At 47.2% G+C, this 27,526-nt stretch overlaps 1 protein-coding gene across 3 annotated transcripts in view; it reads left to right on the top strand.

The window, feature by feature from the left end:
- CASP3 (caspase 3) overlaps positions 1 to 27,526 on the top strand; it is a 741,803-nt gene that overhangs the window by 628,454 nt on the left and 85,823 nt on the right. For all 3 annotated transcript variants that reach the window (XM_069631494.1, XM_069631496.1, XM_069631495.1), the window contains one exon: positions 20,839 to 21,014. In XM_069631494.1, coding sequence (XP_069487595.1) covers positions 20,839 to 21,014 — 176 coding nt within the window. The remainder of the gene's footprint in view (positions 1 to 20,838; positions 21,015 to 27,526) is intronic.

Raw genomic sequence — 27,526 nt, 5'->3', positions numbered from 1 at the left:
AACGAGGAAAAGGTAGAGGCAGAGGCCCCAATCCCAGAGGAGGCACAGCCTCTGGTCAGAAATGACCACCAAGTCCAGATCCCCTCCTATGTCACCCCGGTCGGGGGGCGATTAACATCTTTCCTCATGGCATGGGAGGGGATAACTTCAGACCAGCGGGTTTTAAAGACTGTCGCCCACGGGTACTGCGTGGAATTCGCCCAACCTCCACAGTTCAGACCGCCGCGCTCACAGCGCCTTTCACCGGACCATCTAGAGATCCTGATCCAAAAGGTGGAAGCACTGCTGGGAAAGGACGCCATAGAAGCCGTCCCTATTCTTCAGGTAAACAAGGGTATTTATTCAGTGTACTTCCTTGTACCCAAAAAGGATCTGACCATGCGCCCTGTTCTAGACCTGTGCCCAGTGAACAAGTTTATAAAACCCCAGAAGTTTTGCATGGTAACACTGCAGGAGGTGATCCCCTTGCTGAAACGAGGGGATTTCATGGCAACATTGGACATGAAAGATGCATACTTTCATATTACAATGTTGCCAGCGCACAGGAAATATCTAAGGTTCATGATCCAAGACAAGCATTATCAATGCAAAGTACTCCCCTTCGGCATCGCCTCAGCGCCAAGGTTGTTTACCAAGGTCCTCGCAGTGGCAGCAGCACACCTGCGCAGACTATTAGTCCCAGTTTACCCTTACCTCGATGACTGGCTCATCATAGGGGCCTCGTTCGACGCTTGTTTTTTTCGAACACCCAAAAAACAGTAGATCTCCTCCTCAGCCTGGGTTTCTCAATCAACGAAAAGAAATCCAGTTTAGTCCCAAGCCAAATAAAACAATTTCTGGGAGCTCTAATTCGGACGGTAGACGGTCTCGTCTTCCCCTCCAACGAGAGGGTTCACAACATGCTTTTTCAGATCGCTCAATATGTAGGCAGTCGGGAGGTGACGGTGCGCAAGGCCATGCGCTTGCTGGGAATGATGGCATCCTGCATATACTTGGTACCCCACGCGCGGCTGCGCATGCGTCCCATGAAAGAGTGGCTCAACAGCCAGTGGTGTCAGGCCAGCGGACAACGGGAAGATCTGGTAGTTGTCTCGCCAGCCCTCGTTCTCTCTGCAGTGGTGGTCAAGTGAAAACCTCTTGAAGGGGAAGACCTTCACCACCCTGCAGTGGAAGCCACTCTCACGACGGACGCATCGCTCATGGGATGGGGAGCTCTTCTGCTTCAACAGACAGCGCACAGAGTTTGGTCTCCTGAAGTAGCGTACAACCATATAAACTTACTGGAGTGATAGCGGTGTTCAAGGCTTTGAAAGCCTTTCAGGTGCAACTGCAAGGGAAGACAGTGTTGATTCTAACAGACAGCCCTACAGCGATGTACTACCTGAACAAACAGAGGGGCACTCACTCTCCAGGGCTATCCAAGCTGTCCCAAAACATTTGGATATGGGCTCTCAAACACAAGATGTTTATGTTGTCCCAACATGTTCCAGGGGAACTCAATCTTCTGGCAGACGTACTCAGCAGAGATTTCCCTTTGCCCGAAGAATAAGAGTGGCGGCTGCACGAAGACATTGTGTCCAACATCTTCGCAGAATGGGGTTTCCCAGAGATCGACCTTTTTGCTACTCAGAACACCCAATGCCAAGAATACGCCTCCAGGTACCCCCAGAACCGATCCAAGGGGAACGGTCTCTGGATAACATGGTCGGGGAAATTTGTCTACGCTTTTCCCCCCCGCGACTCCCCTTCTCAACAAGATAGTGCACAAGATGAACCAGTTACCATGATACTGGTGGCCCCCATGTGGGCCCGCCAACCCTGGTTCGCTCACCTGATGGAAATGTCCCTCTCCCCACCAGTCAAACTACCCTGTCCGTACAACATGTTGTCTCAGGACAGGGGAGAGACCCTACACCCATGCCCACAAACTCTGAACTTGGTGGCCTGGCTCCTGAAGTCATAGAGTTTGGGCACCTGCAACTCCCTCAGAGGTGCATAGACATACTCAGAGAAGCGAGAAAGCCTAATACACGTTATTGCTATGACAGCAAATGGAAACGTTTTGTTATCTGGTGCAACTCCAAGGGCGTCATTCCCATCGACTGTTTACCCTCACGCATTGTGCTGTATCTAACCCATCTGTTAGACACTGGGTTGGTCTTCAGTTCCCTAAAGATTCATCTGGCTGCTCTATTAGCCTACACCACACCACAACTAAAAGTATTGTGGTGGAAAATACCAGTGATTAAAGCCGTTATGGAAGGGGTTAAGAGGATTTACCCTCCCATTTCTCATCCAGCCCTGGGATGGGATCTGAATCTGATTTTTACCCGGCTCATCCCCCTTTGTGCCTATGCATAAAGCAGGTCTAAAAGACCTGACTAATAACACAGCCTTCCTAGTGGCTATCACTTCTATCAGAAGGGTTCGCAAACTACAGGCTTTCTGTCCCAGACCCCTTTTGTCACAGTCCATAAAGATAAGGTAGTTCTGCGCACACACCCCAGGTTTGCGCCTAAATTCATCTCCAAGTTCCATGTGAACCAATCTATCGAACTACCTACTTTCTTCCAGAACCCTACTACCATGGCCGAAAGAAGCCTTCACACGCTAGACGGGCACAGGGCAGTCATGTTTGACCTGGAAAGAACTAAACCACTTAGGAAAACGAAACAATTCTTCGTTTCAGTGGCAGCTGGTAGAGAAGGGGATCCTGTTTCTAAATAAGCTATCTCAAGGTGGATTGTCAAATGCATCACACTGTTTCTCTCTTGCTAAGAGAGAACAGCCCTTCAAGCCTAGAGCACATTCTACTAGGGGGGGGCACTGGGGCATCCATAGCATTCATTGCAAATGTTCCTCTTGAGTCCATTTGCAAAGCGTCAACCTGGAGTTCTCTACACACCTTTGCAAAACACTATTGCCTAGACACTCATTCTAGGTCTGATTCTCAGGTGGGACAAGCAGTATTAAGAGATATTTTCTCTACTGTTCCTTCTCACAACCCACCTCCAACTCTGGGTACTGCTTGCTAGTCTATGCACAGCATGTGATTCTAAGCAGATTAACAAGCATCAGAAGACATGCATTACTCACGGTAATAGCATTTCTGATGATTGTATCTGCTTAGATTCACATGAACCCTCCCTACTCGCCACCCCCCCCCCCCCAACCCACCCCCTTCCGGTTTGGAAGGAACATAGACGTCTTACTACTTTCTCTCTCTTTCACGTACTCGCTCACTATAGCCTTGGGCCCCCTCATGGAAGAAAAAGTACAATCAGAGGGACCTCGGCGCGTGAGGGTTTTTGGGTACACTACACGATAGGGATAGTGTTACAGACACGCCTATGCCGGCGTCCCATTTCGGTCCCCGAAAGACGAGATGCAATACTCCGCGGTTACCACTGGATGTCGGATCATATGCACAGCATGTGAATCTAAGCAGATACAATCATCAGAAATGCTATTACGGTGAGTAATGCATGTCTTATGTCCGTGATGGATCTGGCGGACAGTTTAAGGCAAGTTCTTTGCACCTTGCATTATATTTGGTTTGTCATTTGTAGTTTCTTGGTTGAGCAAGATTTCCACGTGAAGGCCACGAGGTTGTGATTGCTTGCTACCTCAAACAAAACAGCTTGGGATGCTAGTGACCTTGTTCAAAAAGTGTGGTCTATGTCTGCGTAGGAGTTGTCCCTTTCCCACATTGGGACCCGGGCTAGATGGCAAAATAGGTCTCTTGAGAACATCAGATCTGACCACTTTGCTCCTCTTTTCTCTTTGGAGTTTAGGAAGCCTCCACGTTGTCTTGTCTTCATGACGGCATGTTGCGTTTAAATCTCTGCATATGATCACGTAGGAAACCTGATGTTCCATATAGGCTTCGTCAATGGCCTCTTCAATCATGGAGAGAAAGGTTTTGTCGTCCATGGTTTGTGGGTTCCAGTAAGTATTAATAATGATCATAGGGGTTGATGAGATCTTATCTGTTTCGCTTCTGTATCGTTCCCAGCGTAATAAGGTAGCCAGTAGGTACAGGTTTGTAATCAGCATTCTTTGAGGTTGCAGCCCGCTTCCCGAGCGTATCGCTGTAATTAAACCTGAAAACAGACGCCCTTGGGCCCCTTTGTTTGCCGGGACAAAGAATAAGTTGTAGCCATCCATCGCAGGTTTGTCCTTCATCCAAGAGTCCTGTATGCAAAGTATGTCGAAGATTCCCAGATTTAAGCCGCCTTCCTTAGTAAGATGGTGGAAGCTCTGTGTGTTCCAGGACCCCAGACTCCGCACCCCTGACACTGGATTTTGTCGTGTAGTTATGTCTTCTATTCCAGAACCAGTGGGAGGCCAGACGCATTGCTCCTGTTTCCGATTAGCAGTTAGCTCCTTCGGGAGCCAGGACCAGAGCTGAAGAAGGGGGGCCTGCTTTGAATTTTCTTGAGGTGTGATCTTGTCAATTTGAGGGACTTGCACTATGGTTCGCTGGATTTTATCCAACGGGCCTTGCGGGAATCTGCCTATCCCCAGGGGGTCCTTGTAAGTTACCCTCTCGATGATCTTATCCCCCGTACGGTGTTTACTGGGTGCGGACCCAGGGCCCAGACGGGAGCTGGTTGTTGTTTCCCCGGGAAAGGCATCGACTGCCCTTTTGGTCCGTTTTTCTTGAGCGTTACCTGCATCAGTCTTCTTCGACGTAGATTTGTGGTGGCTGTATTCTGAGTTTATGTGGCGTTAGTCTCTTTGCCTTGCGTCCCCATAGGGTGCCGTTGCGGAAGAGGGAGAGCCTCTGTCGACTATTTCTAGAAGATCAAATCCCATTCACAAAGTTTTCCACTGCCTCGCCAATCATAGTCTTCACTACAGATGAGGTTATGTGGAGATATGCAGTAGCTTTTGATCCTTCGTGTATTGGCTCAACCAGTTTGAGGTCCTCAGTTCTTAGCAAACACAGATTAGGAATACATTGAAGCAAGTCGAGGCCTGATCTTCGATTTAAGATAATGTATTCCTTGTCAAGGAGTTGTTCCAGCTTGAACGTCCGTTTTGTTTTAGGTAGATTGCGGTTGCTTTGGTTTGGTGGGAGCTCGTTTTGGCTAGATGGTTACTCTGCTGGTGCCTGGACGAGTTGGAGGGCCGACAGTCGAGGGTAAACTGTGGACTCTTTTTCTCTTTTCAGTTCATGCCTCGATGAGCAGTGCCTCTCAGCCTTGTATCTATCGTCCGAATAGGCCTGTTGTAAGTACCGATCTCTAGCTTCTGGCCTGGACCACCTTGACGCGTGTTGAGGAGACAGCCGCTTTGCTACCAGGCCCCAGGTGGGTTTGGCGATTAGTTTCTTACAGTGGTTCTCCAGGGTCTGAAAGTGTGCGGTTTCTTCCGGGCTGTATGCCACGTTTGGGGTAGTTCTGGAAGGTCTGGGTAAGTTGTCGTCCTGATCGATAACTCCTCCATCAATAATCGCTGGTTGTGGTTCTTGAACCTCTTCCTCAGAATGGAGTTGTTCGCTTAGATTAATTAGATCGACTGCCATAAAGTCTTCAGCAGATCTTGGGGATTGTGGGGGCTGCTGTGTTCCCTCACTTTTTTTTTTCTAGGGTTTTTCGTCCCACCCTTGTTTGCACTAGTTTCACTGCCTGGGGCGCTTTCCGAAGTTTTTGAAGAAGATAGCCAGTTTTGAGCCCCCTCCTCCCTCTATATTAGAGTGTTCCTCGTCGGAGAGAGAGGGCTGTGTTCTTACTGTTTGGTCCTTTGATTTCAAAGCGTCAAAGATTGCAAAGTCTTTGTTGGTAGATTCTTTAGAAGCCATGTTGGTGCTAGGTGTTTCAGGCAGAGCTGGCAAAATGAGGATCACCTCATTGTTGATTGCTCTGTTGGTGCGTCCTCCCTCAGGCTTTTTCCGTTTGTTTAGGGACAAATGTCCCTTCATGCTATTTTTCCCTTTGTTTGCGAAGTCGGCAGCTGGGCCTCCGGGACAAATGAAGTCTGGGTGCTTGTTTCATGAGTTGTAGGGGGCTTGTTTCTGGCAGGGTCAGGAGGTTCAGTTTCTGCTTGAATTATCTCTTTGGAGGGATCACGGACATCCGACCCCACATTTACCAGGCGTGTATTCATGGCATTTATATAGCCTTCTAGGAAGATTAGTTTGCTGTTCATCATTGCTGAGATTGATGTGTGGTCTTTCAGAGTGTCAATGATAGACTCATACAGTTTGCAAAAAGGAACGAGGGCGATAGTTACCACAGACATTAGACAGGAGATCGGATTTCTTTCCTGGCAAGTCTTTTAGTGTATTAGATGGTTGCTCGCTCAGCTGTCTGTTTCTAGGTGGAGAGTAGTGGGATCGAGGTGCCCTAGGAGTTTTCAGTACTGGGGATGACCCCGGTCCCAAAGCAGTGTCTGGGAGAAAAAGACCACCAGTTTCAGAATGCGATCTTAAGGTCTTTCCGACCGTTGCAAGAGTGTGCTCTAGATGGTTAGGCGGTGGCAGATGTTCGCCCACATATCCAAAGTGCATGTCAGCTTGAGGCCAGGGGCGGGGGGGAGGGGACTGTTTTCCTTTGAGCTGTCTTTTTAGGAGGTGGCAATACATTTGGAGGTTTCTTTAGGGCTTCCCCTCCCGACCCACCGCCCACCTGCTTTGGCATCCCCTCTACTCCCGAACTGACTGGAGCTGGTTTAGGGATTGATTGAGAACCGGACAAGTCAAGAGGGTGAATGGTAGGCGGAGAGGCGGGGGAAGTATCTTGTGAAGAGGAAGAGTTGCCCAAAGTCGCGGTCAAAGGCGCCACCCCTGGTTTTTTGGTTGCTACCCCTTTCCTCTTCAGCCTGCAGAGAAGATTTAGTTGTCTGCGCTGGGGTTTTCGAAGGAGGGCACAGCGACCCAAAGTGCCACCTGATCGAGGGGGAATAGAAGTCCAAGCCCCCGGACCTGGAAGACGCAGCAGGAGTCGCACTGCCACCTTGTAATGAAGCTTCAGGGAGATCTTGTGGAGAAGGTGTCTGATCTAGAACCACACTCCAAATTTCTGCGTCCGATTCTCTGGTTCTGGGTGCTTTCTTTTTGATTGTTTGGCAAAGAAGTTAATTGGAGATGTTGATGGCAGAGAGCTCCGTGCCTCTCATTTCATTAAGGCCGTCTGTTCCTCCTTCCGGCTCGCGTTAAGTGGTAGAGTTCTTGGCATCGTGCTTGGGGGGGGGGGTGCTTTCTTCCCTGTTTTTTGTCTGAGATGGGCGCATCAAATTCTCCGGGCAGGAGCTTTTTTTAGCTTCTGCATCCATCGGTTTTCCGATGAGTACGGGGGTTTCTTTGGGCTGACAGGATCATTGGCGTTTTGTGGCTCTTCGGGAGATCTACTCCCCGAGGTTTCAAACCCGTCTGTAATGGCTGGTTGATCCGAGATAAGGTCAGGGTTATCAGACTCGCGCAGGGGGTCAAGGAGACCGCTAGAGAGCGGGCTTGCATGAATCAGAATGGGTACCACTATTCGATTTGGAGTCTGAAGGGACTGCTCCGAGGACGGAGTCTCCGCCCCTGTGCTGGCAGCCGTCTCCGAATTGGAGGGCAGAGGCGGGGCAATGCATAGTCTCCGGGGAGGGTGCTTGCACTCTTCACTCGCTGAAGCATGGGGGCACCAGCGCGCGCAGGACCCCCCCGAACCAAACAACCTGGCCACCTGCCCCCCACCCCCTCCTTAACTGGTCCGGCCGGCACAGCCCCTCCTCCGAGGTGTGCAACCGGCCCCACCAACTGCAGGGAGGAGTGGGGGAGAAGGGGAGGAATGGTCAGACAGGCACCAGTAGGCCAGCCAGATGGAATTGGCTCAGAGAGTGAACAGGATTACGGGGCGGGCGGGTCCTCGGACACTTCCACGATCGGAGCCTCCGAAATGCAGGAAGTCCCTGCCCCCAGACCGGGGGGGAGGGGACGCTGGTGACTGGTCCATTTACTCCTTTCTGCGCTTCCGTGAGCTCCGCAGGCGGCGTCCCTCTTCCTCCAGCGGGGGACTTGCGGCAGTCAGAAGCTTCCACGGATCTGTTTCACTGCGGGCGGCCAGCGCTGCCATAGACTGCAGAGACTGCTACTCTGCAGATACTCTGTGGCCGCTCCGCGGGATGAGAGGGGTTTTGTCAAAGGTCCAGCCCTCTATGCAGTAAAGCTGGTAGAAAGACTTCCAGTAGCAGCAGTAACAGCAACACACGTAGGGAGGACTGCAGAGACTGCTACTCTGCAGCTTAATTAAACAAACTCTACAGTCTCATTTGTACATATTATACCCATCCCAGGAAACCTTATGTGGAGTTTGTAGATTTTGAAAGCTGCTTCAAAGAGAAAAAAAGGCAAACATAAATTACCTGGACTACTTAGTAAAGATTCCCAGCTTTCACCAGTTTTCGGGAAAGCAACACCTTCTATAAAAATAAAAGAACACAACAACCTGTGAGAAAATGTAATAAAAAAAAAAAAATTGTGAAGGTTCTGCGTGTAAAATCATAGAAACATGGATACCTGGGTAAATCTTGAGAGAGAATACCAGTCTTAAAAAATGGTCTCAAACCTGCATCAACTTCTAAAAAAATAAAAATAAAAAAAAATAAAAGTGAATAATGTACATTAAGAGTAATGGTAGATGGAAGGATATGCCCTCCCTTAACGATCATCTATGCGTGAAAAAAGAATTGTGAAATAACTTTCCAATCTCAAAGAAAAAGTCCTATGCAAGCCCAAAGAAATCAATAGGAACACAGTAACAGAACTTCAACCGAGTGTCTACCGTTCTTTTATCGCCCGTAAATTAGTATAAATGTAAGCAACCCACAATCACGTGATAATGGGCAACCAGCTTCTTTTGTGTGGCAAAGCGCTCGTGACTTCTTGGAGACTGCTGAGTTGTTCCACGTAAATTCACATTACATTGCCAATGATGCTCAGCCATACAGATGTAGAAATTAATGAAGTATTACACGCCCCTATTCTAGAAACGCCTGTGCTTTTGCTGGAGCATGATGCACTCATGGGCCTTCAACTTCTCCAACCACATAAGTAAATTAATAAGTAGCATTGCAGGCACTTTTTACAATATCTGGTGGAGGGGGTAGTACACAAAGCAAATTTTGACCAACCTAATGCCAATACAACAGCCTCTTGGAATGGCACTAAAACATGATGGTGCAGTAACACTAACTGCTTTACTTCTATGGGAATAGATGTCAGACTGAACTATTACATTACAAATCTACCCTTATGGTGTCTAGAGTAAACCATTTTGCACCCCTGTGCAGTCTATATGCCATCATTGTATGCATCTCCAACATGTCGAACACATTTACAGGACTAATGCTGCCTTGGACCTGCTTGTGCATTATTTGTTCCGTTTTGTTGCTATAAGGTAGACACATGTGCTACATAAACCACGGCATGTGTGCCGTGATTATTTTCCTTTCAGAAATCTATCTTGAAGTGAAATCTTACGGTGAAAAATCATTCTCTCACCTGCAAGACCTCCTTTTTTTTCCTTTTTTTTCCTTTTCCTGCTAGACTGTTCTACTTCTGATGCATAGCTTTTTCATTGTTAACTCACTCCTAGACCTTTCAGATCTTATCCTAGCATTTCTTGTCCTTGCTGATGCTTTTATTTTCTTCAGAGACCTTGGCATTTGCATTATCCCAGAGCATTTCCAGCAGGACAGCAGATCTGCCACCTTCAACAGTATAGTTACTTCTTCTGTAGAGGTGTTGTTTTCTGACCTTGTTGTCACCCCTTTCTTCTTGGAGGATTTCACTGTTCTCTGTAGCCCTGGTCTTCAGACATGCACTACCAGCCCCCCAGAAACCTCTTATCAAGCTCAGCTCTCATCCTGTCTATTCCACTGCACCACTCCACCAGATTTGGGGGCTCAACTTTCTCTTTCCTAGCGATAACCATCTGGAACATTCTTCCTCTGCATATGAGCTGTCTCCTGAGGCAGTGCCGGCTGCGTTCATGGCATCACCGGGCCTTCTCCATACACCTGACAGTGATGATTGTGATTGCGGCGGCCCAGACTGCACACATTTTCATACACCTATCGCAACCCTGCCTTTCCTTAAGCGACACTAGCTGATTCACAGCACTCGCATTTGTACTGTCACAGGATTGATGAACGACTCCACCTGACAAACTGACAGAAAAGGGGCTTATCACAACAGTAGTAGAAGCACGGTGGTGTGATAGAACTAATGCCACCTCCACTCCAATCATACACCTAATCCACCTAGTAGAACCTGGAAACACAATCTGTGCGCCTCCTGTCGCGATTAGTTGGACAATAGACTGTTGTTGCTAACTGTTTTTATGACAGCTGCAAAACCGTACAGCAGAAGGCAAATACCTGAGCGGGTGCCCTAACATCAAAGCACCTTAATGGCAGCAAGGTACGTATAATACACCACTCCAATGGTCGCAGGCATGGCTAACCGCACACATCATTATACAGCAAGGACTATGACAAAAATTTGGTTCTGCTGTTCACATAAATTCTCTGTGTACTTGCACCAGACTAAGCCTCAACACCTTTGACTGCAGAATGCAGCGCAGTCCTATGATAAATTCGGGCACGCCAAGCACATAGCGAGTCTCTAGCACTAAAGCCGCCCCTACTCTTCTCAGCACCAATCCACATGCCTGACTACATGGGTTGCTTTTCTACCGAAGCCTGGCCAGCCCTGCTAAGCCTTTTTTGGCCAAATGCACCCACAAATCATAATCGTGCCAAGGACTTCCACTTGGACTTCGGTAATCCAAGGGTGTTCCCGCTAACAGCGCATTGCGCCTATAATACTGGTAAAAGTGGTGCTATATAAATGACAAGTACAATACATGGAATCCACAGGCGTGGCAATGTGTTATTCCTTTCTCCACGCCTTAGCCTCATCTGGGCCTGTTCTTGTCCACACCCCTGCTGCGACAGGTTGCTTTTGTGGTAAGCGCCCAGTCTTCTGTATTCATGTTTGCTCCATTTCTGGGGCCTATTTTCAGCTCATCTAGATCCAGCAAATAGGGACCCATTCTGGGATTGCCCAGTATTGCATGTGTCAGTATTTAGGAGCCGCCATTTCGACTGGGATGTTGTCAAAGTATTTGAGCATCTCCTAGATGTTAAAGATGATGGTTTCTGTCCTCTGGGAGATCTGTATCCCGAATTGATAATTGTGTAACGGGGGATAGGTGTCCATGTTCTTAAAATAAGCGCGAGTATCTTCTCCATGATCTTTGCTTCAGTAGTTGGGTTACAAATAGTGGAGGAGGGATTTTCCACAATATTCTGGTCCGGATTAGGTTTTTTAAGGAGAGACACATGCAGTGTGTTTAAGAATTGTGGACACTCATCCTGCCTGGGGGATGCATGGCTAGAGGTGCTGGGTTGAGATGAGAGCACGGATACCTAAGGAAAACATGGATTTTGAGGGTAAAGAGTAAATTCACTCCCAACCTGTAACACTTGCACTCATACAGTCTGATCTCATTCATAAAGAAATCAGCGCTCTAAAGAAAGACCAAAAGGCTGGAAGGGAAACTAGCAAACCCCTACACTTCTCATTACTTAATACCAGATCTATGGTAAAATACTCTGAGGCAATTGCTGATTGTATCCTAGAAAGGAACTTCGATTTCTGCACCCTGACTGAGACCTGGTTGCATGAGGCAGCAGGCCCATCATTAACGCTGGCAACCCCCATAGGCTACACAGCTCTTTGCACCAATAGGATGCATAAGAGCGGAGGTGGTGTTGCGATCATATATAAAAGTATGGAAACACGATCTACAAAGCACAGAGGGATGCGAGACTTTGTGTGTAAAGATTAGAACAGATCCAAATACTGCATTCGACATCCTGCTATTATATCGCCCCCCAGACATCGTGCCAGACTTTTTAGTACATATCAATAGCTTGATCCTAGCACAAGTTAAGACCCATGGTAAATGGATTATACTGGGAGACTTAAATCTTTGCAAGGATGACATAAAAGACAAAACCGCCAAAGAACTTGTCAGATTTACGGAAACTCTCGGTTTTATTCACCATATTCATACCCCTACACACATTAAAGGTAACATGCTAGATTGGGTTTTCTCAACTAATGTGGGAATTGGCACACCCAATATATCAGAATGTTCTTGGTCGGATCATTTGTTTGAGTTTGATGTGGAAAGGCCAACTCAAACTAAGTTGGAACCCTCTACGCATGACTGGATTAACTCTAGAAACATGAAGAAGGTGACACAAGAGGCCATGCAGGAGTGGTTAACCCCCATTATCCAAAAAGAGACCCGCCCCCCCCAATGACAGGAGTCGAAGAATTAACCGACAACTTATTGGACGCGTTAACACATGCCATGGAGGTTCAAGCACCCCTGAAAAAGCGTAAGGTTATTAACCATATAAAGAATAGTTGGTTCACGGATAACCTCAAACAACTGAGAATTCTAAAGAGAAACGTCTTCTATAAATGGAGGATGACAAACTCACATATGCAGATGCTGCTCTTATTTTAAAAAGAGCTGTAATCAGTGCAAAAAAAGTTATCATATGAAGCACGAATTCTCGAGGCCCAATATGATACAAAGGAAATTGTTTCCATCTTGCGAGAACTGAAAAAAACAGAGTCCATTCACCAAGTTAAATTAGATAAAAACCAAGCTTTGTGTACTACTATTCAACAGGCTATGATGGATAAGACCACAAAAATAAGAGGGTATTGAAAAAAACAAAAAAGAGTCAGACATTGCGAATGCTATAGATGGGGTTCGAACTACGAATAAGAAACAAATTATTCCGAAATTCAACTTCAAGAAAATAACGGAGGACGATCTTAGGATCGTGCTTGCCAAACTGAAGCCATCGGCGTGTAAATGCGATCAATTCCCAGCAGTATCCTACAAAGCATGCTCAGAGTTACTTATTGGTTCCCTTACAAAAATCATAAATGCTTCATTTAGAGAGGGCATAGTTCCCAGTAGGCTTAAAGGGTCATGGATCACCCCACACTTAAACATTTTTTTTTTTTAAACCGGACTTCGACCTAGGAGAGGCAAAGAACTACCGCCCTATTACTAACTCCCCTTTTATCTTAAAGATCATGGATAGAGTGGCCTATAACCAACTGGCAGCTTTTACTAATGAACATACTATACTCAATAATGGACAGTCAGGCTTCCGCCCAGGTTACAGTACGGAGTCAGCCCTGCTGGAACTAAAATCTATCATGACTAAAATCAATGAAGGTTCCGCAATGTTTCTGATGTCCTTAGACCTCACAGCGGCATTCAATTTGGTGGACCACCAACTTCTTGTTAATCGATTGGAGGAAAGAGCTAATTTTAGTACCAATGCTAAGAACTGGATGCTATCCTTCCTATGCTCAAGAACTATCAGAGTCTGCAGTAAACAAACGCAGGCAAACCCAGTTATCATGAATTATGGTGTACCTCAGGGCGCAGCCCTATCACAAATTGTATATAATGATTACCCAGGCTTATTGCGCTGGTAGTTTTGATTCTATTAAAGACACGGAGGCAGGCATTATGCTTAACTCTTTATTACTACTTCCACCAGCAGCCACTTTTCAAAACACACACTGTTCTTTTTTTTTTTTGTTTTTTTAAACATGAAAACACCAAGAAAAAACAGATAAAAAAAAAACTACTATGACCTGGGACTACCACTGCCCATCATTCCCCAGTGTTCTGGCAGTTTCCAAACTCAGTCTTAAGCACCAATTCCGTGCCACCACAGTCTATCCCTCACTTCCTGCTTTTTCCTCTTCCTCTTTCTTTGATGCTCAGACGATAAAACCACTGATAACTTCTTTCAACTTCTGCAGCCAAATTGGACTTCGTAAGAACTCAAAGCCACTTTACACCAACTCCAACAGATCTGAACTTTGTCCTCTTCAACTGCTCTTAGCTTCATCTCCTGAAACCCAAAACGAAAATCACATTATCAGGGTGGAAGTATGCAGAATAGAAACATAATGATATACAATCCATAATACATATAAACATTATATACATGATATTATATACATATTATCCCTCCCTGCGTACCAGGGCGGGATAATGCTCGCCTCCGTGTCTTTAATAGAATCAAGACTACCAGCGCAATGAGCCTGGGTAATCTTCATTCTATGACAAGACCGGAGGCGAGATATTATGCTTGTTCAAAACTTTCCAAGACCACTTTAGCCACAGGCTTAAAGTAGAAAGTCTTAAATGTGGATTCTGAGGACCAATGTGCGGCTTTTAATATATCCTTCAAAGAAGCGCCTGCTGCAAAGGCTTTGGAAGCCATCGCTCCTCTAACCAAATTTGCTCCGAAAATACTCGGGTCTACTCCAGCCCAACACATTACTTCTCTCACCCACCTTGCTATGGTAGCAGTCGCTATAGCATGAAAAGGTTTCCTATGCGCAATTAACAGCTGATGCACCCCTGCGGGTCTCGCACTCTGTCGCTCTCTCATACTCTTTAATGCAACGAGCTACACACAATTTGGGCTCTTCCGGGAAAATAAGGATACGAAATGGCCTTGGAATCGCTCTTAGTTCTTTGAACTATTTGGAAAGCTATACCTTCCGGATAGAATACTTTCCAGTCAATTTCCAACGCTTTCACATCGGATACTCTCCTACAAGACACTAAACACAACATCGCTAACTTGCCTGACAACTTTTGCTTTGACAAAAACTCATTATCTGGCCACTGTTTGACTAATCGAAAAACCATCTCAACATCCCACAAAACGGAATACCTTGGAATCGGCGGTCTGCGCATTTTAACACCCTTCAAAAGTCTAACCACCGCCTGGTGCTCTCCAATAAGCCGACCTTCTTAAAGCTCGTACCCTGCTGACATTGCTGATCTATACACCCCCAGAGTACGAAAAGCCTTTCCTCCAGAGGACATCTCTAAGAAATTCAACACATAAACTACAGGTGCTGAAATGGGATGAACACGTTTGTTTACACCATTCTTGCCACTTTATCCAAGCGGCGTCATAGCTCCTAATAGTGGAGGGGGGACCATGAATCTTTGATACAATCTGCACCTTCTTTCGAAAGGCCTGGCAAATCCCATCGTCTCCTGAAATCCTGCATGCTAACAGCTGCAGAACTCCTGACTGTACTAAAGGGTGTATCTGACCTCTCGGATCGCACAGTAGGTCCGCTTCCCAAGGAATCAGTACCGGAAAATCCGAAGAAAGTTCCATCAATGTCGGAAACCATGCTTGTGATTTCCAGAGCAGCACTACTATCACCAACTCTGCTCGCTCTCGATGTACCTTTGCCAGCGTCCTCATCAACATCATGAATGGGGGAAAGGCATACTGAAGTGCACCCGTCCAGCTTTGCAGAAATGCATCTGTCCCCAAAGCTCAGGGATCCATCCTCCAACTGTAATACTTTGCTACTTGTGCATTCTGTCTGGATGAAAAAAGTTCCACTTCTGACCCCACAGCTCATGTAAACGTGCGAAAACTCGCCTGGACAAGATCCAATCGCTGGAATCCCTTAGATACCTGGAGTTCCAGTCTGCAATCGCGTTTTGCTTCCCTGGTAGATACTCTGCCGCTATCATTAGTTTTCTCTGCAGGCAATAATGCCAAAAACCTTTTGCTATCTCTGCTTACTTCTCCGACCTCGTTCCTCCCAACTTGTTTAAATAGCGCACTGCTGATATATTGTCCATTCTCAGCAGGATGCAACAATTCACTCGATCCTTGGCAAACGCCTGAACAGCAAAAGACCCTGCCAGAAGCTCTAGACAATTGATATGAAGTTTCAACTCTTCCTCCGACCACTGTCCTCCTGTCTGAAGATGACCACACTTGGCTCCCCAGCCCCATCTGCTGGCATCTGATTCTATCACTAAGCCTGGTACATCTCCGAAGATGGCCCTGCCATTCCAGGCTTGCATGTTCCGAAGCCACCACTGCAACTCTAGTCTGCCTTCTTCGTCCAGCGGTACTAATTGATGATGCCGCACCCCACCTTGCAGGTGTCTGATCTTCAACCTCTGAAGCGCTCTATAATGCAGAGACCCCGGGAAGATAGCCTGAATCGATGCTGCTAACAAACCTACAATCCTTGCTAGGCTTCGAAGTGAAATGTGAGGCTTCCCTAGCGCTACTTTCAATTCCTTCTTTATACGCTTTATCTTCAGTTGGGGTAATTAAAACATGACATTCCTGGTGTCCACTATGAACCCTAGAAACTCTATCCGCTGTTGCAGACGGAGTTCCGGTTTCTCCCGGTTGTTCAGAAAACCGAGAGATGAAATCAGATTGCTCACCCAGCTCACTTGCTCCTGCAAGACCGATCTGAGCGAGGATTGGTATATCGTCTAGATATATAATCCTCCTTATACCTCTGCTCCTGATAGCCTCTGCCACTGGCCTCATCACTTTCGTGAAAGCCCAAGGAGCCGATGCTAGACCAAAGGGCAGACATGCGAAACGCCAACTTAGCCCTTTCCAAAGAAACCTGAGATAATCCCTGAACTCCTGCGAAATCGGAATGGTTAGGTAGGCATCTTTCAAATCCAAGCTCGCCACAGCATATCCCTCAAAAGATGGATGCCTTCCATCTTGAAATGCCTGTAAACCAAACCAACGGTTCAGTTCTTTTAAATTGCTCACTGGCCTCGACTTCCCTTTCCTGTGAACCAGGAACATATTGTTGTAAAACCCCAGATTCTCCCTGGGACACCTCTCGATCGGCCCTTTCTCTGCCAGCGCCAGAAGCTCTTTCTCTAAAAGCACACTTTCCTCTGCTGCCATCCTGAGACCTACTGGGATCTGTCTCTGATGCGGTAGAGCTACAAAATCTAAATTTGGACCTACCACCGCTTGCAATACCCAAGCATCACCTGATAATGCGCGCCACGCACTCAAATGCAACGCTGTCCGCCACCCTACCCCGGGGTAACACTCTCCCTGCACACTTACCAGCGGGGGCACTCTGTTGGCGCAAATTCCTTCGACCTCTTCTACCACGAATCCTCTCCCTCTGGTCGGGAAAAAGGAATCTTGCTGTCGATTCTCCCAGTATGTTGCTCTGGGTCCTTGAGGTCGCCTTGCAATGAATCGACCGGTCGCTCAACCTCTCTGTCGGCCGGTCCTCGCAAAAACACGTCTGGGAAAAATGTTACGGATGGAGGATTGCACTTTTTCTAAAGCAGTAGTTCCCACAAATCGGGACATCTCTTTGATGAAAGCCTCACCAAACAGCAGACCTTTGGCTGCCTCTCCAGCCTCATACCCTGCGAGGTCCCCCAATTTATTGTCCATTTTTAACAGTAAACTGCGACGTCTGTCCGCAGACAGGGCACAACTAGCGTTCCCCAGAAAGCATACAGCTCTCTGCACCCAGCTGGCTAACCTCTGAGGGTGCACCGGCTCTCCGGTGTGTTTAGCCCTTTCCGCTAAATCCATTATTTTAGCAATGGGACCCGCTATATCCAAAACTTTATCCTGACAGGCTTTCCAAGCTCTGTCCACTCCTCACCTAACTTCCTTCGAGGCTTTGGTAACAAAAGTGACCATTTTGACGTCCAGCTCCAGGGTCTCCATTACTTTGCCTGGCAGCTCCGGTCTGGGGCATTCCGCCCTCATCCTAAATCTCACTTCCCTCTCCAGGGGCTTGCGAATTCTCTGCGCCATGTACTGGGCGACCTTAGGAGAAGGCAGCCACTCCGATGATTTCGGGTGTCTGATACTATCTGGATCAAACATATCATCCAGGTCATCTTACGGGCCCTTGCCCTCCTTGTCCACTCTGTCTTCCTCCACGAGACTCTCTTCGACCTCGTCCTCTTCTTGAGAATATTCCTCGCCTTCTTCGGCATCCCCTGTATTTGCCACCCCTGGGGCAGGGGGTCTGAGGTTCGGCACAGCCGCCCTTCCCAGAAACGCTGCCTTCAGCTTATCGAAGGGACCGGCAACCTCCCGGGGCTTAATCAGGACCCCCGTCTCATGACCCAGTGGTTTGGGGGGGGGTTAGAAGAGCGGGGACTCTTACGTGTCTTGTCCACCCCCTTCTGTGCTGGCCCTATCTTCCTATGAGGGCCTTGTGAAGTACCCTCACCAGGGCTGAGCTCTCAATCTCTTTTGTGAAGCTTTCCCAGCCAAAAGGGTCTCCAGTGCCTCTAGGCGCTCCTTGATGGGTCTGACACCTTGGGACACTGCAACAGACAGTGAATCCCCCAAAACTCTTTTTAAACTCAGAGACAAATCTCTGTCTCCCTCCCACTCCTCATCACTGTAGTCCGGAGTGGGGTTTCCCTCTTCCATTGTAAGTAAGGGAAAAGAGCTGCAATCCCTCTTCACGCTTCCTTTTACTCTATAGCTCCACACTTTATTTTTTTTTTTTTGTACTTATGTGTGCCTTAAGTGCCAATGCCAGAGCAGAGGGCAAGCTGAGAGGCTCTGCGCGACTTATTTATCCCCTGCAGGAGGAATCGTGGACCAAAGATCTCTTCCGTGCCAGCACAGAGAAATTTGCAATAATTTTCACAATATTGAGCGCACTGCGCATGCGCGCTCCGTCATGCTTCTCACGTGATCGGCACAACTACGGGTCCCTTTCTCAAACTTCTACGCGGCCGGGAATCCTCCTCAACCTCGCCGGAGAGCTCCGGTCGCCCGGAGCGAGCAAGATAACTCGCGGCCCCGGAGCTCTCCGGATACTACTGCGTTCCGCTAGAAACTCGGATGCAAACGCGAATGATCAAGCCCACTCCTCACGGTGCTAACTCACGGTAACCCAGCAAAACTAGCACAAATTCGTATGATTGCTATTATTTACCAACACTATTAGAGAGAATCTATCTGACAATAAACCCCTCAGACAAACTTTCACCCAAACACAAATGAGCCACAAGAGCTAGAAGTAAAGGTGACTTATCTGCTGAGGAAGCAGCAAAGGAGGAAGAGGCAAAAGCAGAAAGTGAGGCATAGACTGTGGTGGCACGGGATTGGTGCTTGGAAACTACCAGAACACTGGGGTCTGATGGGTAGTGATAGTCCCAGGTCAGAGTAGTTTTTTTCTGATCTGTTTTTTCTTGGCGTTTTCATGATTAAAAAAAAAATGAACAGAATGTGTGTTTTGAAAAGTGGCTGAAGTAGTAATAAAGAGTTGAGCATTATGCTCGCCTCCGGTCTTGTCATAGAATCTGTTTAAAGTCGCCTTGTTTGACAATCTGGAAAATAGGAACATATGCTTTTCGAATTATGCTGATGATTCACAGTGTCTTATTACTTTATCCGGAAACTATGACCAGGACGTAGCGATCGTAGCAGAAATATGATTTCATCCATGCCGTTCGCATCCATCTGAATGGATGGATGCGAACGGCATGGCCCTGAATCCAGGAAAAACAGAGCTGATGCTGATCGGTTCGAAACAAAGGTTGGATAAATTGACATTAGACTACCAAACTTTTAGTATCGATAACCTGTCATCTAAGTTAAGGAGAAAATAAAAAACCTTGGAGGTACATTTGAGCAATCGCCAAGTATGTCAACCCATGTAAATAACCTAATTTCCTCGTCGGCATACTGTATTCGACTCCTGGCACACATAAGACCATTCCTGTCACAAGCAGGATGTGAAACCATTGCGAGAGCCATTATATGTTCAGAACTGGATTATTGAAGCTCTACTTTTTGGTAGAAACAAAACTGAACAAACTGCAGGTAGTCCAGAACAGCTCTATAAGAGCACTTATGGATCTAAGAAAATATGCCCATGTTTCAGAGATAGGTAAACTGCATTGGCTGCCCATAGAGCAGAGGGTGATTTTTAGACTCCTAACTATCACGTTTAAAGCTCTGTCCGGTGATGCACCTTCTTACATAGCTAATAGGCTAAAACCTAAGCTAATAAAACGGTCACTCCGCTCAAACGGAGATCGAAACCTTCAAGTTCTAAAACCTCCTTAGAACTTAAAGTGTGCGTTCTGGTCTAACGCCCCCGCTATATGGAATACCTTGCCATCCAATATAAAAAACTGTGGCTCAATGGGAGAATTTAAAAATAAACGCAAGACACCTCTTTAGATAATTAGCCTCTTAAGCTATCTGCTTGAAATCTCCACTCTAATCATCTGCGCCCATATGCCTCCGGGCCACTTTGTTTGTGCATAATAAAAAAAAATAATAATGGGTTTCTCTGGGTATTCCAGGAATTTGTATAGGTTACTACATTGATGAGTGCCACCTTTTGATATAATGTAGAATGATGAGGGAATTGCGTGTAGGAGGTATTCGGAGATGGGTGACGGGGGGGGGGGGGGATAGATGAGTAAATTCCATTCTTGACTAGTTAAGATGAATAATGTATTTCACTTGAATCTGAATTCTGTACTTTTCTGTTTTATGATTTGTCTGACTATTTTGCTGTTCTGCCTTTTTATTTTTGTTTGTGTTGCTTTACTTTTGTTGTTTTTAGTTCATTGTTAAATGAGCTTTGTTTACTTTCTTCTTGTGGTTTTTACTGGAACAGGTATCCAAGTACTCCCACATCTGATATGGACTGGTGGTATAACAGATGAAAGTTCATGATTGCTTCTGGTGCTTGCTTTTGGATCTACAGTCGAGACGTTTTGCAAGATTATTTTAGTGCTAGACATTTTTCTGTGATTTCCAAAGACAATTGGAAGAAAACTGTGGGAAAATGAAAGAGCTTTTAATCATGCATTGTCTGGATTTTTGAACAGTAATATAATGATGTACCTTTTATTGTATTCGATTTCAACTGATTGCTCTACAGAAATTGTTGTGTAAAATATTGCTGCTTTTCAGTCTCTCAACAGGATCACAGCAAGAAAAGTTGTTTTGTTTGCATAATGTTGAGCCATGGCGAGGAAGGTACAATATTTGGAACAGACACCTCAATTCCATTGAAAAATCTAACCGTGCTTTTCAGGGGAGACAAGTGCAAGAGTCTAATCGGGAAGCCAAAGCTTTTCTTCATACAGGTACAGTGAAACTTTATCAGGACTCCAACCGAAGACTAGTACTTGGCATATTTTCTTTTCAATTTGATTGTGGTTCATTTTAATTGACATCTCTGAAATGGCCTTAGTGCTGCATGTGATGCTCACTCAACACTTTATACTGTTTTTGATGTATTATATGGTGGAATTTATTTCTGCCTATTTTATATCTTTTACCACACAAAATGTTAACTATTTATGCTATGTTACTTACCTGTTATTACCTGGATCTGTGGGCAATATAGAAGCTATGTACCCAGAAGCCGGACTTATGGGACCAGAGTGAGCAAGGGTGCATAAGGAGGGTTGGGGAACATAAGATCTTGTATTGGCCAGCAGCTCCCTGCAATATCACTAGTAGCATCCGGCTGCAGTGTAGCATGCCGAGACCCCGGCCTACCAAGCCCGGCTGAAGCACCCCGCCGACCAGGGGCAGTTTATGATATCAACATAGATATTACCTGCTGCCTCAATGGTGGCTAGAGTCCTTTTTGCCATTAAAGCCGGTCAAGTGGCACAGTGAGTAAAGCGCTCGCTTTGACACCCGTGCAAAGCTTGCTAGCGCAGGTCCGAATCCCGGCAAGGCCAAACTCAGCCTTTCATCCTTCCGAGGTCGATAAATGAGCACCACACATCGTGGGTAATAATAAGCAGCGCTCAGATACCTGAGGGTTCGTAGCGCTATATAAATGCCAAATAATAATTATTATTAAGAGAAACCCATACCGACCCTTGAGCAGGAGAGAAGAGTCCCATCTTTGCTCAAGCTCAGAGTCATTTTAAAGTTAAATGAGTGGGCCTCAGGTTTTCCCTTTATCATAGCATTTGAACAATGTGAAACACAAAACCTGTTATGTATTCACGGATGAAGCTATTTTCAACCAACTGTTGAACATAACCTAATGCAAATAGAGGCAGAAAGGCAGAGGGAAAACAAACCACATAAGCAAAGTTCAAGAAATCGCAGATTAGCACCACTTCTGCACTGTTTGTACAAAATTATAACAACTTTATTTACAAGCTCACAAAACAGAATTTCACTAAAACTGAATCCACTGAATGGATGTGTAAATAGTTCATTATAGCCATCAAGGCATCAGAATGGCCATGCATACAGGAACACAAAGCATAATATCACATCAATGAATGCAAGTCCAGAGCAGCATAGAAAATGAAGGCAAAAACATGACATTCAAAATAAAAGCATACAACCCCTTCCTTTTTCTCTCTGCCTCCAGCATCCAGGGCCAGGTCTAGGGATGCAAGAGGTTTTTAGAAGTTCTCAACCAAGGAAATTCTCTTCTTAACGAACATCACTAGGTCACCTATACAACCACACTTCATACCTCACGGCAAACACATGGGACTTGTTGATGCAGTATATTCACTAGAATCCTACTTTTTCATGTTCGATGTATTCTTGTTGTTAAACTGTAAAGCGCTTTGGATTAAAGCGCTATATAAAAACAATAAATACAAAGAACAATATTCCCTGAGCACATGGACAACAAACCTTTGGAATATGAGATCTCCCTCTCATGCAAATTGGTTTACAACCTCTTAAGCGCAGGCGGAGCATCCTGCCGTCCAGGCGACCAGATAGCAATAGATATTACCTGCAACGCTAGTTGAGGTTATGATGCTCCCTTTCGCTAACTAGGAGAAGCTGATCTCCTGAGCCAGGAGAGAAGAGGTTTCTCCCTCTATTCAACGGTAGCTGTGATCGGACCTAATGCAGAGCGGAGAGGAGGCACGAAAACATAGTACCAACCATGCCACGCTTTAGGTTAGTTTCAACACATCTCTGATAAGCATAGCATTATCCCCGCATCCACAGGGAGACGAGAAAAACAACCTCGGTTTGTATAACGATAAGCCCACTTTATTTACATTTGTCACAACAGTATCCCTCAAATTCTCACTAGCCTTCATGAGTTCCACCTAAAACCGAACCACTGAATGAGCATAACCTATTTTCTTACATGTGTAACCAACTACTTGAACCACAAAATACATCTCCCTAATAATAACTTCAATAAACTAGCATTGACAGTTTACTAGTACGTACATCTCAACTGTTTGTAGGGAGAATCACTTAACTTTTGAAAGGTTCCTTCTAATACAATTCAAAGCATCAAATTGTTCATAAACCTGAAGAGCAAGTCACAGGCCATCACAATTCAAATGAATTCAAAGCAAAGTCAGAATTAAATAATTAGTTCAAAACCATGACATTCAAAATAAAAGCATAAAGCATACGACCGCTTTCTCTCTCGCCTGCTTCCGGCATCCGCTCAGAACTAGGCTAAGAAAGGGTTTTTAGAAGGCTCTCTACTGTGGAAATCTCCTTATCTAATCGCCAATGAGTATTTTCCGTCCGACTACTCAAGCTGTACACCTGGGTCTCTCGTCCCCCTCTAGGCTATATTCCATAGGCGCATGCATAAGCAATATTGCCCAAGCGCATATATCAACAAGCTTCACGAATATGACCCCACTCTGGCTTTCTTACTGTTCACTTTCCAAGGTTCTCACGTGACTGGCAACATGCATCAGCAAGCTATGTAATGGGCATTGAGCAGGATTCTAGCTGCTTGGTATAATAACACCCTTTTTACAACAATTGTAATGCATATATGTTGCAGGCTGAAACTGCTATGCTGCCTTCAATGAGCTACATTATTAAATAAATGCTAACTCAAAATCGCATCACTCAGTGTTTGTGGGATAACTTCAGAAAGCATCATTACTCTGTGTAGATGGTGCTTCCCACTACACGTCTAATTACTCCTATAGGAACCTCCTGTTTATTAAAGCGTTTTTAAGTAGATTAGGCACATCAATGCACTACAGTCCAAATTGACGTCAGGCACATATCACAATGATACTTCTACTACCTACACCAGCAACATGGTAGGATATGTCTTCACAGGATTGATATTACTTTTAAAACACCAGAAATTACTTTCTTACTCCATTCAGGTTGCACAATTCTATCTCTAGAGCCAACACTATAATGGTCTAATATGGACAGTCAGGATTAATCAATCTGTGACTTTCCTCCGCCTTTTTACCTCTGCACGGCAGAATGGACAAAATACCATGACACCGAACTATCCTGCTGTCCCCTTCCCTAGGTCATTATGTGAGTTACTAGAATCTTCAGCAAGATGTGTAATCTGCATTGAGCAGAATAATTTAAGCGGCTAAAAATGAAATGCCTTCTACTCTGGCCCAGTGAATAGTAGACATGTTCTATACCTACACAGGGATTTCTGAAATACACTCCCTTATCACAAATAAAATACATCTATAGGTCGCTGACTGAGCTGCTTAGTGCCTTACTACCTTCAATACGCTGAATGGTTAGATAAATGCTAACTCAGATGCACATACCTCTGAGTTTGAAACATACCATTCTCCAGCATGGATTCACATGCTCATGAATATTCCCCGTCGTCAGGCTGGGAATCCTCGGTAAAGAAAAAATCGGTTTCAGTTTAGTTTCTGAACCGTCTTTCTACTAATAACCAATCACTGGTCTCTGGGTCATACTGCCTTCTACCTAAGCCATCTTCAGATTTTTACCGCACATTCAAGTGTTGGGAGTCCTTGTGCTGTAGCTCTCGAGCTATTACTGCATATTGCGTTTTTTCGAAGAGTTTACTGTTATTTTTTCGGTCAATTCGAGCCTCAAGCTCCACCAATTCTACTTCCGATCAACGGGGACCCGTTTCGGAATTTTCTCTGCCCCTCAAGGGTGAATTTTCATCGATTTATACTTCGTGGAGGATTCTGGAAGACCTTTGAGGCCTACCCCGCATCGGAGTTGCCCCAGGATAAGGGAGTTTCGATACCTACTGTTCAGGAACTGCCCAGGATGTGGATTACAGAATGTCTTCAAGGAAGATGAGCACTCCCGGTGCCTCTGCTGCCTTCACGTCGACAAGTTGCATGTGGAGGAGGACTGCACGTTCTGTATCAACATGTCCGCCCGGACAATGGAGGACCGTCGTACTCGGCTCACCAACTGGCTGGAGGGGAAGAGCCCAGCAGCAGGTTAGAAGAGGAAGTTTGAGCAGTCTTTTGGGAGACGCCCCGGTCGATCCCGACAGAGAAAGCCAATTGGGCGGGGGGGCGAGGTTGTGCCCCCGCCCCCCAAGGTGAAGGCCTCAGACACGCCCAAGGTCATGAAGGCCCCGATTCACCCGGCAAAGGCGTTGATTGAAGGAGTCGTGGCGGCCCTGGCGAAGCTTGCGGAGGCTAACCCAGTGGTGACGACTTCCGGGCCTAGGGTTTCCCTGCCCAGGAGGGAAACATCTTTCAGCCTATCGAGAAGACCCCCGTGAAACCCCGGGACGAGAAAGTGGGGGGGGGGCACGGTAGCTCCAACAGACACAGATACCACCTCCGAGGATAAGCTGGCTGGCGTCAAAGTTATCCTGGACAAGAAGTTCGAGGAGGTAAAGACCTGCGGGAAGGATCCTGACGAGGCGGACGAAGAGAGCGACGGTGGAGCCGATGAGGAGCTGGCGGCCGTGGAGGAAACCGAGAACCCCGCTCCCCAGCCGTCGCTCCCGTCGCAACCGATGCCTACACCACAGGACAATTCAGGAGCAATCTTGATGGCTTTGCGGACCCTGTGTACGGAGATGAGGACAAGGCTGCCCTTACCCCCAACGGACGATCCAGCGGCGCCTGGACCGTCGGGGAGCCCACCAAGTAAGCAGAGGCGTATCCAGCCTCCCCCTTCTTTCCAGCCTTCCCCTTCTTTCCAGCCTTCACCTCCATCCCCTCCAGCGAAGGATGAGACTGGAATGGAGACGGCGACGACGGGGACGGACAACGGTGGTGATGACGGGACATCACCCCCTGCACAGGCCTTCTCTCACCAGCCCCCCCCCCCCCCCACACCCCGACGAAATTGTCTCCTTCCACGCCAGGGCATCGGAGCTTTTCCAGCTATGCCCCGAAGAGCAGAAGGAAGGTTTCCTCTACAAGCGACGGGAGGCCAAGAGGAAGACCACCCTCTCAGTACCGTTGCTGGACGACATCTGGGACGGAGAACTGTCCCTACTGAAGAACCCATCCACGGCGTCTGCAATGAGGGACCAGTACAAGAAGTAGTACCGGCTCCCAGACTCCGCTCCTACGTGCCTCAGAGCACAACCGTCCGTGGATTCGGTCATCTCAGCGGCGGCCAAGAAGAAATCGGCAGGGGCGATGGCATCAACTTCCACTTCCCCACCGCATGGCGAGTGGAAGAAGCTGGACGCCATGGGGCGACGGGTCATCTCGTCGGCAGCGATGACCATCAAGGTGGCCAACACGCTCGTGATCGTGGCACGCTACGACAGGGAGCTGTAGTTCAAGATCGCTCACCTCCTGGACTTCTGGACTTCCTCCCAGACAAGAGGGCGGAAGCCCTTGAAATCCTGCAGGAAGGCGAGGCCGTATCGGACCACGCCATCACGGTAGCCATGGACATCGCCGACACCAGCTTTCGCCAGATGGGCAACGGCGTTTACCTGCGCTAGTGCGGTTGGCTCAAGGCCACCGAATTCCGTCGGGACGTACAGACCAGGGTACTGGACATGCCCTTCGACGGAGACAACCTTTTCGGGAAAGCGGTGGATGAGTTGCTACAGGCCATCAAAGCTGACACCGAGACGACCCGTGCCCTAGGCACTCTTCATCGACAACGGCCGTCCTTTCGGACCTCCGGAGGCAAGTCCCAAAGTGCCTCCAAAGGATTTGGTGGCGGTTCATCGTCGGTACCCCCAAGCTGCCTGTTCCTCATCGCAGGAAGCCTACAGAGGCCGCAGCTAGACCGGTGGATACCATCACCAAGGAGCCCACGGTGGCAAGGCCTTGGCGAAACAGGATTGAACTGGCCGGGATGTCGGGCCCCCACCTAAGCACCCCGGTGGGAGGCCGGCTGGCGAACTTCGTCGGCGTGTGGGAGTCCATCTCCACCGACAGTTGGGTGCTGGATGCCCTGGCCCACAGGCACACTAGTTTCAAGGAAAGTGCCCCCATTGCCCTCCTTTGGCCAGGAAAGAAAACCATGTTCCACAGCTTCTTCTAGAGGTACGAGCCATGCTGAGAAAGGGCATGATGGAACTCGTCCCAAAGAGGCTCCGGGGCTTGAGTATACTCGCGGTACTTCCTCGTCCGAAAGAAGACCAGTGGCTGGCGACCCATCCTGGTCTTTCGGCGTCTCAACAAATACATCAAGGCCCAGAAGTTCCGGATGGTTTCCCTTCAGCACCTGCTGGGACAGCTGGCGGAAGACGATTTCCTATTGTCGCTGGACTTGGAGGACGCTTACTTTCACATCCCCATACACAAAGGACATCGAAATTTCCTACGTTTCGTGGTCCAGGAGCGGCACTACCAGTTCAAGGCCCTGCCCTTTGGGTTGAAGTCGGCCCCAAGGGTCTTTAATAAGTGCCTGGCACCAGTGGCTGCGCCTGCAGGGGATCCACGTGTAC

Source organism: Ambystoma mexicanum, chromosome 6q, assembly GCF_040938575.1.
Source record: "Ambystoma mexicanum isolate Mex_15411 chromosome 6q, UKY_AmexF1_1, whole genome shotgun sequence".
Lineage (NCBI taxonomy): Eukaryota > Metazoa > Chordata > Amphibia > Caudata > Ambystomatidae > Ambystoma > Ambystoma mexicanum.
The sequence above is the reverse complement of the archived record's forward strand: the minus strand, read 5'-3'. Positions and strand labels throughout refer to the sequence as shown.